The sequence below is a fragment of the Ciconia boyciana genome, chromosome 13 (assembly GCF_034638445.1).
Source record: "Ciconia boyciana chromosome 13, ASM3463844v1, whole genome shotgun sequence".
Lineage (NCBI taxonomy): Eukaryota > Metazoa > Chordata > Aves > Ciconiiformes > Ciconiidae > Ciconia > Ciconia boyciana.
The window spans coordinates 3,414,888-3,430,484 of NC_132946.1; the positions used below are offsets into that span (position 1 = coordinate 3,414,888).

The 15,597-nt window shown below is 53.3% G+C and overlaps 1 protein-coding gene across 2 annotated transcripts; it reads right to left on the reverse strand.

Annotated features, from left to right (window-relative positions):
• Nucleotides 1-5,082: 5,082 nt before the first annotated feature.
• DRG2 (developmentally regulated GTP binding protein 2) lies at nt 5,083-14,728 on the reverse strand. 2 transcript variants are annotated; one of them, XM_072878167.1, is made up of 13 exons: nt 14,574-14,728; nt 13,181-13,341; nt 12,650-12,739; nt 11,411-11,471; nt 10,339-10,429; nt 9,857-9,929; nt 9,612-9,702; nt 9,319-9,416; nt 8,614-8,690; nt 8,084-8,172; nt 7,071-7,129; nt 6,594-6,647; nt 5,083-6,509 (listed from the first exon to the last, which is right to left on the reverse strand). In XM_072878167.1, the coding sequence occupies exons 1-13, from the start codon at nt 14,635-14,637 to the stop codon at nt 6,423-6,425; spliced, it is 1,095 nt and encodes a 364-aa protein (XP_072734268.1). In that variant the 5' UTR covers nt 14,638-14,728; the 3' UTR covers nt 5,083-6,422. The 2 variants fall into 2 exon arrangements, with proteins under 2 accessions (XP_072734268.1, XP_072734270.1); XM_072878169.1 differs by lacking the exon at nt 7,071-7,129.
• Between the last annotated feature and the right edge of the window lie 869 nt (nt 14,729-15,597).

Sequence of the window (15,597 nt, forward strand, 5' to 3'; positions counted from 1 at the left end):
CGGGTGCATGGCGCGATGCCTGGGCACCATGATGTGGCGGGGAACCACCACGGACACGGCCCCTCCTCGGCAGCGAGCAAGGGGGTGCCCAGCTGGTGAGAAGCTGCTGCAGGTCCCCACCACCGTCCCACCACCCGTGCAATCCCCACCTCCGTCCCACTGCCCTCGGTGTCCCTACCTCTGTCCCCACCACCCTCGGCGGAGCCGGGCAGGGCAGAGGAGGGACCGGAGGTGCTCTCCATGCCCCGTGGCACTGGCACGGCTCCCCGTGCATTGCCACGGCTGTGCCCTGCGGTGCCTGACCATGATGAGGACTCTCCGAAAGAAGACACGGAGCAAGGGAGAGCAAGAGAGAGCGGACAGCCTGCCCTCAGCCCAGCGGGCTTCGTCCCACGCAGGGGCTGCCTCCCACCACCCCAGCCCCCATACTGGACCCCCCCACACCTCCCCGGGTTCTTCATCCACGGGCACAGTGTTCACCTGCCTTTGGCACGGCAGAGCTGGGGAAGGGGCATTCGTGCCCAGGCACAGCAGGATGGTGGCAGACGCTGGGGTGGGGAGGGGGAACCCATGGCCATGAACCCCAAACCGTGGGGCACCCACACTTGGCGGCTGTTTCCCGGGTGTCTGGGCACGGCCGCATCCAGCAGCAGGACAGGGGAGGGACTCTGGGTGCAAAACCCGGCCGTGAGGAGTTCCCTGGGGTGGCGATGGGGACCGGGGCTCTGGGAGAAGATGCCCAGAGCATCCTCTGACCCTGTCACCCCTGAACGGCTCCAGCCACATGGCTGAGCCGGGGAAAGCCACCTCGCCCCAGGGACACGGCCCAGGGCAGCCCCTGTCCCACCACCGCAGCCCGGGAGGGAGGCTTTGGCCACCGGGGTTCTGTTTCACCCGCCCAGCCCGGCACAACGCGCTGCTGCCCGGGACTGGACCTTTGGAGCACCGGGCAGAGCTCCGGGGGCGGCAGCTTCGCCGTCTCCAGGCAGGTCTGTGGTCACCAGCCGGCCCCAGGTCCACTTACAGCCTGTTTCCAGTTACAGCCGGAGCAGGGCCCCGTGCCACCGCACCGTGCTGGCCCCACCGCTGCCGTGCCTCACGGGAGCTCTGCACCCCAGCCCCGCGGAGCCAGCCCAGCTGGCCAGGCACCTCCCGGCTGCGGCATCTCTCATCGCATCCCCTTCCCCATCATCAGTTCTGTATCTTTGTGCATCCCCTTTTAAACACCCACGTGCACGTGGGACAGCCCTGCCACAGCTCTCGCTGCTCCAGCCACAAGCCCCAGGGATGCCGGGAGCACTGGGAGAGGCTGGACCCTTCCAGCAATGGGCAATGTGACAGCAGCACGGCCCTCCAAGCCCCCCGAGGCACCGGGGGGGGGGTCTCTCCTTGCCATCCCAAGCACCCATCACACCCCTGAACCGGCTGCTGCTTTCCACCCGCTCCAATTCCCCCCTTCCAAACTGAGGCCGGGGACCCAGCATCTCCTGGGGGATGCACACCGTGTCCCTGCCTGCCGGCTGCTGCCCGACACCGAGAGCTGAGGGAGGTGTTATCGGGAGGAGAGAGCAGATGCTGGAAGCAGAGACCAGCTGGGCGCAAGGTGTCCTGGGCTTAGCGCTGGGGTGCACCCAGGAACGCTGGCTGGTGGCCTCGGAGCCAGGTCACAGCCCCGTGCCATCGCCTCGGCCCCACAGCCGAGCCCAGGGGCCCCACAGAGCCCGGCTGTGGGGCCAGGCAGCTTTCCCAGGGTCAAACAGCCCCAAGGCAAAAGGAATTTGGGGAAGGGGTGGTAGGAGACATGGGGCAGAGGCTCCTGGGGAAGGAGGGGGTGTTTAGGGGAGGAAGCTCTGCTCTGGAGGGCAGCAGGAACGCTGGGACAGCAGGGAAGGTGCGAGGCGGAAGGTGAGATAAGGGGTCTAAAGGCAGCAAGCAAACAGGCAGGGACAACCAGAGACTAGAGGACACCGTACGCCCCGACCCGGAGGAGCCGAGCCCCAGGCCGCAGCGTTTGCACAAGGACCAACATCGCACGCAAAGGTCCCTCCCTGGCCCTTCCCATTGTGGCCTCCTCGAGCCCAAGGGACATGCCACCCGGCTGGGGGACTCACAGCCACTCACCTGGGTAGCCTAGCTCGCCCACATGGCACCGGGCCGGCTCGGTGCTGCCCGAAGACCCCGGCTCTGCCGGCGTTGTGCTCTTGGCTTCGCTCTCCGCCGGGGACCGTCACTGCCCCGGCAGCCACAGGACCATATTTGCTGCACGGCAGCTGCAGGCTGCTGCTATCCAATGCATATTTGATGACTGCTATTATTCTCATCTCCACTCACGAGCAGAAGGACAGGAGCTAATCTTCCCTCTGCAGAGCTGGGGAACGGCAGGGAGGGAGCGGCTGGAGGGGCGAGGGGCAGCCAGCTCTGGTCCCCGTCCCTTCCTCCCCTGGTGACGCAGCTGGACAGCCCCGCAGCCCCTTCCCTCCCGGGATGCAGACCTGTGCCACCTCAGTGTCACGAGCCCCAGATGTGAACAGCTGGTGAATGGCCCTGAGCCATTCCTGCCCCCAAACCAAGGCAAGTTTAAGAGGGAAAAAAATCACAGGGACATGGGGGTGGCACACACACCCCCCCCACACACACACCCCCCTCCAAAGCAGGGCTGGGACCAACCGGCTCCCAAGGCAGGGCACAGAGAAGGGACCTAGACACCCATCACCCCAAAAATACCGGACCACCCTCTCCTCCTCGGGACGAGCAGGGCATTTCCACCTGCCTTCACAAAGCATCCGAGCTCAGCAGCCCAAAGACCCTCAGAAAAGCTTCATCCTCCCCCCTCCAGCACTGGGTTCCTGCATCACACCAAACTGGGGACCATTTTCCTGCAGCGATGGAGCCCGCGGCTCTCCCAAACCCAGCGGCAATGAGAGCATCCTGCTGCAAGCGCTGCACCGCCCGAGCCGGGAAAAACCTCCGCTTCCTTCTCCTCCATGCAGACACATCCCTGCCGTAATGCAGTGGGTATTTATTATGCTGATTCCTCAGAAAGCGAGGTCTTAACTGCAAATTACAATCAATAGCCCCAATCCTCAAGGGGCAGGTTCATCATTTAGCAGGCGCAACCAGAGGAATTCAAAACTATTTGCCAGCCATAAATCCTCCTCTCCGCAGCCTCCCGAGCCAGCCCCACACAATGCGCGATGCCTGGTTGGGGTGACCCTTGTCAGCATTTGAAACAATTAAGCTGTCACTGCGGATCGTGACTCTTATATACAGCCCTGAGCAGCACTTTAAGATGTCAGCGTGATGGGGTGAGGGAAGCTGGCTGAGGCGAGCCCGCCGCAGTAACTGTCTCTCATTGAATTAAATGAATGTATTTGGAGTCAGAGTCTCTTTTTATTACCTTGCAAACGATTCCTGACTAAATTAAATTATAAAAGGAGTGTTCAGCCAATCAAACCTACTTGATTGCCTGGAACCGGCATTTTAAACAGAGCACGCCTCAGGCCGCCGCCGTTTCCAGGACTAGATGGAGGGTGGCTGATGGACTGTATCGAAGCCGATCCACCCCGCTTCACACCTGGAGCACCGCTCGGCAGCGATGCACGGCCACACACCGCAAGCAAAGCGGGCCCGGGGACAGGGCAGGATGAGTGCAGCCCTCTGGGATCGGGGTACGGTGCTAATGAAACCGGAGCCGGCTGAAAGAGCAGAGGAATGGCAGGGGGCTGCAGTGCAGAAGAGCAGATCGCCAGCCAGGCTGCCGAGGGCAGCTTTCTCTCAGCATTGTCCAGCCAAGCCTTCGCTCGTACAGCGGAGAAAACGCAGCGTGCTGCTCTTTGGGGGGCAAACCCACAGCTCCTGCCTGCAACTCCCCCCCATCCTCCTGGGCAGAAGAAAGCCTTTCTCCAAAAACACTCAGCAAGGAGGCTCTGAGCACATCTCCCTTCGCTAACTGCCCCCCCAGAGCTAACGAGGGGTCTGACCGATTCCGTAAACCTCAGGAAGCTCCGGTACAATCCTAATGCTGCAGTAGATTTCTGCCCTGCCCTTAGGACCTCGCTTTCTCAGGATTCGGAGATATCTTCAGGCAAACCTGCTCCTGCACTGAACTGCAATGTTTGCAGCTTTTAACGTCAGTGCAGAACAATTAGGGAAGCCGTCTGGAAGAATGAACACTGCAATTAAATGGATGCATTCTCAAATACAGCTATAAACTTGCTTGCGAAAAAGCTATTCTCACTAAAAAAAGAAGTTAGCTGCTTCTGGCTTAACTATTTTTACTTCATCCCCATTCCAAATGTAATCATATATCGGTTCGTTTTGAACAGGATAAAATGCCCAATTTCCTAAACGAGGAGTAAGGCTAATTAGACAGAGGGATTTTTAACGATGGCACGCTAGACCAGTCATTTGAACCCCGAACACACCGAGAAGTAGGCACTAACTAACCAAGGACATGTTTTAGCAGGTAATACTGTGCATTTCAGCCTCACGCAAGCATCAACCATTTCCCCAATTCCACACGCTACCCGGCCTAAGGGCAAAGCCCAGTCAGCAGTTCTGGCTGCCGAGTCGTGTGCCGGGGCTTGGCAGGCTCCTGGGTTTGGAGTGAAAAGTCAGAAACTCAGGGACAAAATGAAACCAAAAGGACTCTTTGTGCAGGCAGCTCTGCCTGTGCAACCTTCACAGGAAATTTAAAGGGCAAGTTAATGTGCTGGAACGGCATCCCACCCGATTCACACAGAGAAGTGCCTGCTTTCTACAGCCAGCTCAGGCATAATGCAGCTAATTTGGAGCTCATTCTCCGCTAGCTGCCACCGCGGTCGGGATTTACTCTGCATTCCAGCTGTGAACAAAGCCAGGAACAGGGAAGGGAACTTACAGAGTTCAAAGTCACCTTCTTAGCTTGGGTATTGTGTATAATATCTATTTATCTCCCATCACACCTCATCAAGTCCCCTCCAGCCTCAGAGCCCTCTTGCAGCCGCTTCACAATCTATTCCCCCCTACAACCTCCTCCAACAGCATTCAGGATTCCTCAGGTGGCTGAAGGTAAAAAAGAGAGTTAGAAAACACACCAAACCGTCTACCCGCTGCAGGCAGACACCTACAGTTCACATGAAATAGCAACTTTTATTTTCTCAAATAAAATAATCCTTCCATTTCTGCTCGATCAGTTTGTGAGGGGTGGGGAGGAGCACAAAGGAGAGGGAAGGAGCCCTGCTCAGACAAGTTTGTCATCAGACCTGTCCTCACAGTTAAGAATCCACATCAGACCGAACCCTTTTTCAATGAAAGAAAATAAAAGCTATTGGCAACTCTTGATCCCAGAAGGAAAGAGCTGTTCTCTATCAGGCACTCTGAATTGTTTAGCATCAGTATTCAATGAAAAAGCATGATTAGAAAAATCCCAGATTTCTGATGAAAAATCCAGACAAGCAACAACGTTTAACAGGGCGGGGGTAAAACCCATGGCATGGGATGGTACTTTGAGCTCAAAGAGCTGTTACTGGAATTTAGGGGCATGACTGAGAAAGAAGGAGATCCCCAGCAATACTCTTGGGGACTAACGGGCAGGACAAGAGGAAAGGAGGAAACTCCCGAGATAGCTCCTCGACGAGTGATATGCCAGAAGTGAATCCTCACTGCAGTCTATGGCTCTTTGATCGTACCCTGCTGCAGTTTGGCCAGGTTAGTCATTCATTTCATTTCTCATCTCTCTCAGTACCAGTTGGACCAGGATGTCCTACAAACCCTGCTGCAGAGCTACGGAGAGGCACAAGAGTGCAATGTTTTAATGTTAATTGAGGTGGGACCATTATAAATTCACCGGGGGTTGTCTCAGATGCAGAGACTGAAGTCTCCAACGGTGAAAGCTGCAGAGACAACGTGTCCAATGAGCAGGGGAGGGAAAACTTTGTTTCTGTTTCAGACCAATGCTTAATTTAAGTGAATGGATAAGCAGCAAAGCATCAGCAATGTTCTCTCAGCCCTGGCTTCCCTGTCCCAAAGCAGAGGGCCAGATTTGTTCACACAAACCCATAAACTTCCCACTGGTTAAGCAAGCCACTGGTAGGTTAACACATGGATCCATGTGCAAACCCTACTAGGGGCAGGACGTTGCTGGCTGTGGGAACTGTGTCCTAGAAGAACTGGCTCCTTTTTTATTTTTAAGAAACATTACTTCGCCTGAAATGCTGCAAGATGGAAACCCATCTTCCCCATCCCCACCTGCAAGTACAGTAGCCTCATTTTCTGCCTTTCTCCAAGAGAAGGAGCTTCACGGAAGCTTTCTTGGCTGTAGAACACGTCTCCCTTTTTCCTTTTTTTTTTTTTTTCTTCTTTTTTTTGTGTTTTGTTTTGCTTTTATGTGGTCAGTTCCAATTCTAGTAATTAAGGACAAGGCCAGGCACCAGCAAAGAGCATTACTTCTTTACGATCTGAATGACATCTTCATGCTCCATCATATGAGTTAAGCCCACTCTCTGAGGGCTGTATTTTGTGCTTGTCCCCTTTAAAGCAGAAGGGGGAGAAGGGTTAGGAGACCAGTCAGAGACACCTGAGGACAGGGATTTCATTTGCTGTTAAATACTTACCCACACCAAGGCATATTTGAACTGGCTGGCTAATGATCTGTGAATTCGATGGCACTGCAAGACAGACAGACAGCATGTGAGGCAGCTCAACGACACTACTTTGCAAACAACTTGCTCAATATCCAGGAACTAGAAGCAACTCAGGCCTATGTCAGAAATTACAATGGTGACTTTAGGAGCCAGTTAACAGCACTTGAAAGAATACAGCACAGACACACAGGAATCACCAGTCCACATAAAGCCCCACTCCTCTGCTTCCATGTGCTTTTTGACTGGACTGCATTAAGTAATTTCTTTTAACCTTTCATAGAAGGTAGGAAAGAAACTCAAGGCAGATGGAATCAGTAAAGGTAACAAAAGGAGAAGCCCAACTAAACACCGACATATCCCAAGCTTTATGAAGCACAAATCATAGCAGGCTCCAAGAGGAACCTGCCTTCTACAGACAAGGAAATGTAAAAGATGCAGAGAAATTACCACATGCTCCACAGAGGCCCCTTTCCGTAGAATAATGGCATCTGTAAAGTCTGGTCTCTCTGTGGAGAAGCAGGAGAGGGAGGGAAAAAAAGCATTGGATTTCCATCAAGTGTGTGCTAACACGCTGACACCATCTCACATTGCCTTGTGCTTACTACTCCCAAATTCCTCCTCCCGTTACACTTGCCAGCTCCCAGACAGAACAGGTATCCGGGTACATGAAAGCATCAAATCAGTTCTGTAAAAACTCCAGTACCCACAAGTACGGTTACCCACGTCACACAGTCAACAGCTTCCTCACAATTCATCTGCTCCAACTCCATTCCAAATACTTGACTCAGGACAAACAAAACCACCCAAGTCAAAATACACCTGCTGAAGTAAAACCAAACCACTCTGTAAAATCCCCAAGATTTCATTGCTTAACAAGCTTATAGAAAGTTCCTTAATCTGCTCACATCCACCCAAGTTCAGAGTCACAGCTGTTCACAACCAAACAGGAACAAGTTACAGACGTGCCTTCACCACTGGGAGAAGCTGCAAGTGAATTGTACAGCAAAAGGAGGATCAAAGGCACTCCTGAGCCTCAGGAGCCTGGCATCAAACCAAACCTCTCACAGCAGGAACAGGAGACCTCTTCTGGGTAGTGATGGGCTGAACAGCGCATCACAGAGTATGCATAATAAGGAAGAAAGCTGCAAACTTGCAAACTTTCTTTATATCATAACCTTATTTCCTTATATCATCATGCAAAGTCTTATGAAAATTCAGCTCTTCTAGTACAGAGAGAATAGGAGGGCTGTGGTGGGATACACACATGTCTGGATCCGATGAAACAGAAAGCATCTCCCAAGAGCTGAAAGCTGGTTAGGGAAAGCGTAATTGCAGCATTTCCAAGACACAAGAGATCGCTGACAGCCAGGCATCCAAGCCCCGCTGGCAGCCTGTCTGCCTTTGATGAGCAGCAGCCCTTTGTGCCTTTCAAAACTTCTGTTCAGCTGATGGTCACTTACGTCCTCGTTTCTTGGTGTAGATGCAGGTAAGTGCCAGGTATTCCCAGAGCTTCTCCAGCAAGTAGTCCAGGTTCAGCTTCATGCCACAGCTGCAAAACACCAGTGTTTACTGCTGTTGTGATTTAGAGATCCAGAAGAACAAGGTGAAAGGCCTCATTAAAGTGCTAAGGAACAAGGGGAAAAGGCTTTAATGAGGCTAGTAAAGGAAAAACACAAGGTGAAATAAATAGGGCTGTCAGAAGGGCAAGCAGCTTTGAAGCAGCAAAGCCCCAGTCAGATATATCAGCATTCCTAAGGAAACAAGCTAGACTGGCTTACTCTGGCCTGCAGACAGCGTGGAGAAGCCCAGCAGCCTGCCTCTCCAGGGGAAGGAAGCCTGGAAAAAGCTGCACAGCAGCTCTGCTTCTCACCCCAGCAGCTGCAGGCAGTCCTGGGAGAAGCCCCTTCTTGGGAGAAGCTGAAGAAAGGCATATAAAATGAACCAGCACACCATTTGGGCCAGCGCATCAGGCAGCGTGACAAGTTCCTACCTGATTACAACACTGTGGGGTCTCCGAGCAAGACGATCCACCTCCTCCATAGATATCTGGTCAATCTTGTTATAAACCTAAGTCAAAGGAAAAACAACACACCCTTTAGGAAGTCAATTCAGTTAACACTGCAAGGAAGTAAGACGTGTCCATGTAGGTATAACAGGGTAGTTCGAGCCTCTGAAACAGAAACACAGATCCTGTCAGCCAGCGGGCAGGCCAAGGCTCTTAGTAAAATAAACTCTCAAAATTCAGAAGCCTAAATGTAAGCTTGGGCCTTTTAAAGTTCTCCCTTTGGGATGACTTGCAACACGTTCTCCAGTATCTTGGATTTCACTACAGACCCAGTCGCTATCAAACAGAGCCACTGAGTGACCTCTGGCACAAGGGACCAGTAGGGAAAACTCAAGCACAGAGCTGGCAGCACAGGACCCGAAGGCTCCGCACCGCGGGAGCAAACCCCATGGCACCAGGACACGCAGCTCGTGCTGCTCCACGGCAGCCAGCCACAAGAGGGCACAGGGAACACACACAGAGCACAGCCGCACACATAAAGTTATAAAAAGCTCCCTGTTGAGCTGTGCTTTCCACCTCTTAAACCCCAAATCATTACTGCTTTAGGAACCAGGAAGATCCGGTGTTTCCTTCAGCAAAGAATGGAGACGCTCGGTGCGGCAGAAGGCACACTGTTTCCGAGATACTCACGTAGAGGCACGGCATGTAGACCCTGTTGCCTACAATCACGTCAATGAACTCATCAGGGGAACAATCCTCTCGGAAGAGGACCTCAGCATTGAAGATTTCTGAGGGGAACATTGTCAAGGCCCAAATCCCAACACGTCTACACACCACTGTGAGCCAACGGGTTCAGCTTGCTTGTGAAAGCCTATTGTCAACCCAGCAAGCACCAAAGACACAGCAAGGTCGTGCCGCAGCAGGTACCACTTGACTCATGAGCTGCTGATGGCTTAAGGGTCTCTCGTTTTAGGAAAGGATACTATATTCATGGAGGATGAGCTGCACCAACTTCTCGGAGCACTGAGTCAACGTGACAGTTGAGTTGAAGGAGATACCTCCACCCTTCTTCGGCTGCAGGGAGGCAATGAAGCAACTTAAGAACAGTCTGCAAAATCCACAACCCCCCCCTTCAGTCTGTCCAACACAAGGGGCAGCACACAGTGACCTTGGCTTTGAGCAAGCAGCCAGACGCAAGATGGGCTTGCAGCAGCCCAGGAAACCTCACCTTGAAGTAGATATTTGGTTTGCTTTTGTTCAGCCGGATTCCTACAGATTCCAGTTCTTTCTCCAGCAAGGCCCTGCAGGGACACTGCACATTAGTACCTGTGAGACTGGGCGCAGCCAGGTGACACCATACCTTTCCTTTTTGGCTATCATATTGATACAGCCTTGCCATAAACTTTCACTACACCCTAAAAACCACAGCTAATGCAGGACAGAGTCTGTGGTGGAAATCTAGGTTGACAGCCCTGTCTCTGAACAGCCATTCTATGGGAATGATCCTTCAGCTGAGAAGCCCAAGCCAGTTAGCTAGCACACTTCTAATGGAGTACAACCTCCATCTCATACTCAACAGCTTAAGTACTGGTTCCCCAACATGCGTGGGACACAACGCTTCAGGGAGCTGGCACGTCTTCTGGGCGTGTGGGAACCCCTGAACCTGGCCCACCACCCCACAGCTCCACGTGCCCAGAAGTACACGCTCACCTCTGGACTTCACCCTTCGTGGCATCCAGCATCATAATGACGACATCTGCTGTCCTGGCCACAGCTATCACCTGCCGACCTCTGCCCTTCCCTGAGAAGAGAGGAGACGGCCACACATCAGCGAGAGAAATCAGCTACGAGTTCTGCGACAGACGGGGACTCCTGCCCTGCACAGCTGCTTGGAAGCAAGGAAAAAGACCCTGCAGTGCTGCACTGGCTGCAGTCCTGCACTGGCTGCAGTCAGCTGCTGGGGGGGCCCCGAGCGAGCGTATCTGGTCCATCCATACTGTCTCATGTCCAGCACAAGGCCTAACAAATACTTTTTGCTGCTGCTCCTCCACCACAGGTTACATGAACTAGTGTGTGTGAAGCTATCCGAGTACGGCTGCACGGGTGGAAATGACATCTCTGCCGGCAGGACATCCCCAGACACGTGCAATGGTAGCAGCTCCAGGCAGCAGAGACAGCTTACCCAGAACAGTGACGTGGGCCTAGGGCCTCTGTGCAGAGGGGTTACGTATACTTTCTGGTCAAAAAGGAGAGAGACCTTATTAACCAGGCCGTGCTCCTCCAAGAAGAGATCATTAGGAGATTTTCCAAAGTTTCCTAAGGCATCTTCTGACATGACCTGCCAATCAGGACAATGACGAAGCAGAGGGACAAAGCCAACACCTCTTCCCAGAATCAGGAGTCATGGGAGGACTGGCAGGAGCCCAGGAAATTAGTCAAAAGAGGTTACTGTTTAGCTGTAATTTCCCCCTCCGCCTCTCTAGCATCTTTCTTTAGATTTCCTCTGTACCAGAAAACAGATGAGCAAGATAACACTCACGCAAGAAGGTGACAAGTGACTGCCTTGCTTTGGCTCCCACCTCCAGAAAAGCATCTTTCTGCTACATATAGAACCTTACGTGGGCTCAGGGATAAGAATCGTGCCTCACATAAGATCAGGGACTCTAAAATTTGGAAAGCCAATGTGGGAACTATTGGCCCAGGAAACCTGCTAACATCTGATCACCCAGGCATGGTATTGAGGGCAAATCCCTACTTTACACGAACACAGAGATCAGCCAACCTTGTGCTGCTCCTTCGATGATTCCAGGCAGATCCAGCAGCTGAATATTGGCTCCTTTGTACTGAAAAAGAAACAGAAGGACGGAAAGTTGAAAGCCTTGTGCAGAGCACCTGAGCTGCCTCGAAAGCCCCAAGCACGCGCTGGAGTCCAACGCCTGCAGAGAGTGGAAGCGAATGAACCCAACAGAGCAGGACAGCTTTGCACAAAGCTGATGGCTGTTTTGTTGAGGGAACCTCCAGAGTTTTTCCTGTGAAGCTGCGTCCAACACCACACACCACGGTACGTTAGGTCCTGACCTCCTAAAGCATGACACGATCGCAGTTTGACAAAGCACCAGGTAAACAGGACAGTACAAGAGTAGCATTATCCTGAGTTGGTGAAATGGAAATTAAAAAAAAAACCCAAACAAACAAACCTTACTTTCTTGGTTTAACAAGCACTGTAACAAGCAAGTGCCACCTGCTCTTACCGAGACGGATCAGAACTATTCAGATGTTGCAGGTCTTACAGTACCAGGAACTAACGGGAGACTTTCATTCTGCAGGGGCATTAGCCTTCAAGCTATTGTTGCAGTGAAGTCCTCAGAAACGGCTTTAGCGACTGACTGCAGCTCAAGGCTGCATTTGGATGCGTTACAGTATTTGTGTTCGTTTTAACACCAATACGCTTAATTTCATTATTCAACTCCGCTTTCAATTCTGACCCAAATTTTCTCATTACTCTTGGACACTTTTCAGTTTGATGCCCTTTATCATTTGCTTTACTGATGGATGCTTAGGTCACCACTAATAAAACTCCTCAAGGACAGGAGTGGTTACATTTTCTTTCCAAATTGATCACAGTACAGATTGCCTCTTTTAAAGCTTCATTAAAAACAAATCTGTCAAGGTTTCCAGCCATCTGGTCAATGGCACCAATAGTGGTTATAAAAAAAACTCAGTTGAGAATTGTCGTATTGCTCTGGTCAGTCGAACGGCAGCGTATGAAACTCCGCTCAGGCAGTCAACCCTGAAGAGTTATGTAGCCTAGGGAAGTGCTAAATCAGCACTGCAGGTTGCAGAAGACCTGATACCGCAAGCACTCAAGACCTCCTAAAGTTTAAAGCAGAAGTTAGCAGAGACCTTTGGGTATCATTGCTTCTTAGCGGTAGCACAAGTACAACTGGTGTAAACAGGCGCATTTACACGTCTGCGTTTCTTACCACCGCTACTGTGCTGGAGGGAGGAGAGTCCTACTTACTTCTATGACTCCTGGGATACACGTCAGGGTTGTGAACTCGTAAGACGCAGCTTCACTGGCAGTTGAGGTCATTAAACTCAAAAACGTGGACTGAAATGCAAGAGATCGGCATCACTAGAGATACGCAAATGAAAACGCCGGTAAATATTCAGCAAAACAAGCAACACCAAAGTGTTCCTCAGCTTTTAGAAGCCGTGCTGTGGCTGTTCCAGGCACAGGGACTGAAGCGGTGATGGGACAGCCAAGGGCTTTGGCTGAACAAAGGTAAATCCCATCCTCTCACCTATTTTCCCAGCAGCGCTGTAGCTGGGCAAGACCAAGTTTCAGGCTGTTACCACAGGGCACGGCACACAAGATGAAGGAGCGTTTCCCCTAGCTCTAACTTTCAGCTCTTAGCGTACAATAATTTGCTGTTAAAGTCATGGCAAGAAGGTGAAAGACGAAGAGAAGATGGATATCTGCTTTACGGCCACTGCTAACCACAAACCTGGAAACACACACGCCACGTGGTTAACACAGACACTCACTGACCTTACCCACAGAAGGAAAACCGATCAGTGCCACCCGGGCATCTCCAGATTTCATCACATCGAAGCCTTCTCCTTTAGCGGCCGAGGATTTGGAGGGTTCTAGCAACTGAGCTCTGTATTTTGCAAGCTTTGCCTTCAGCAGGCCGAGGTGGTACTCAGTGGCTGGAATAACACAAACACAACAACTAGTTGACAGAAAGTTGCTGGTAATTCACTTCTAGAAATAAGAACCTTCCTAAAAAGAAACACTATGGATTTTGGTCAACGTCTTAACCCCTGCCACACACACGAGCTACCCCCCAGCTGTTCTGTAACCTTTTGAAATACTGGGCATTGAGAGGAAACCTTCTAGTAACCCGCACAGAAAGTCAGACTCGAGGTAAATAAGCGGCCAAAAAATTCCCAAGTAAAAGGAGCAAGCAAGAGGGAGACCAGGTGCAGGAACGAAGGGGTGAAGGGAGCCAGTTAAGGAGGGAGAGATCACAGGGGGAACAGCCGCTCCTGGGCAAAGGCCCCTCCTTACACCCGGTCACATTCAGCACCCCAAAAACGTAAGATTTTTTTCCCCTGCTCTTGTCAAGTTTTAAAGACGCGTTTAACTCGGAGCTCACGTGCGTGGAAGTACTTTATTGACTTATTCTTGGCAAAACACTTGAATTTACACCCAATACAGAGGGAAAAAAAAAAAAAAAAAAGAAGATAGTTGTTTCTGTAGAAGCTCCCGTTGTAACAGGGAAGGGCAAGAAACCCAGGAGATTACGGGGTTTACTATTTTTCTTTTCCATTATTTACCGCGGCCTAAAGCCTCCAGAAGCAGCGAGGCGCTGGGCACCCGCTCTGGCAGAACCCGAGGGGAGCTCTGCTCCCCAGTCCCCTCTTTAAGTTAAGGCATTTAGACACCGGCTCGGGGACCCCACAGCAGACAGCCCCGGACCCCCTGTGCCAGCAGCACTTGGGGTCCTCGGCCCAGCTCCCAGGACAGCCGGGCTGCTGCCAGGGCTCCGGACCGCGCCTCCTCCAGGCCTGCGGCCCGAGGCTTCCCACCCGCGGGGGACAGGGCAACAGCGGGGAAAGAGGGCGGCTGCCAGGAGGGGCAGCTCCCCCCCAAGCCCCCCCAGCCCCAGGGCTCCCCCCGCTCCCTAACCCGCCCCAGCCCCCAACACCCCAAGCCCCTCAGCCACCCCCATCCAGCCCCCTGCACCCCCACACCCCACCCCAGCTTCACAAAGCCACCCCACATCCCGCCTCCCCCACGGCCCAGACCGTCACCCCTTCCCCGGACCCCTCCCGCCCCCCAGTCCCCTCTTCCCCGTACCCCCCCAAGGGCTCTGCGCCGCCCGGTATCCCCAGGTAACTCAGCCCCCGCCGGCCCCGTACCCCCCGCCGGCCCGCACCTTTGTTCTTCTGCGTGCGGGCGATCTCCTTCTCGATCTCGGAGATCTTCTCCAGGATGCCCATGGCGGGGCCGGCCGGGCCCGCTCCCCAGGCCCCGCACGCCGCACGCCGGAAGCGCCGCCGGCCCGTCCGTCCGTCCCCCTCAAGCGTCCGGGCCGACCCTGGGCGGGCGGTGCTGTGCACCCGCCGCGCCGCTCCGGCCGCCTCCCGCGCCCTGCGTTCCGGGTTCCGCCCGCCGCCACCCCCGGGGACACGGGTGGGCTCCCACGGGTGAGTGTCGCAGGCTGCCCGGGGAGCCGGCTGGCAGTCAGAGCTGCCCGGGAAATGAGGCTAAGGAGGGGGGCTAACGGGAGCTGCTTATAGGGAAAGCTCTAAGGAACCAGGTGGGTTTCAGAGGGAGCCCCCCCACACCAGGCCTTGCCCCCTCCTGCTCCTCTAATTAAGGCCAGATCCTGCATTTAAGGCAATCAGCAGCTTATGGGATTCCTGGAGAAACCCTCGAGGAGGGAAGATGAAGCACAGCTCTCCCCCGGAACACAGAAACGCTTTGGTTGACAAAACACACACGGACACAGACCTCTTAAATACATTTCATGTTTAATTTGGACACCGATCGCTCCACAAAATGCCTCCTCAGCCCCTGCTCCGTCTGCCCACAGGTACACCCCTTCTGCAGCCAGCGCGGTTAAAAAGAGACATCGCAACCTCTTCCAAGACCAAATACCCCATTTCTTACCTCCGCACCCCAGATCCTCCCCCAGTCAGTTCCCTCTCACCACACCACGACGTACATAACATCTCTCCTTAGCTCATCAAACGAGTCAAAGAAAAAGAAAACCAAAACGAAGGCTTTAGAGGAGGGAAGCTCTGAACACCGACAGCCCCCGCAAACCTCTCGGCTCCAGGACCCGCTCTGCGCCCGTCACACGTGTCCCACGGGGCAGCATCACCCCGCCGGTTTTGGATTTCAGCCGAAATTGGCTTCAGGACAGAGAGAAGGAGACAGGCAGAGAGCAGGATGCT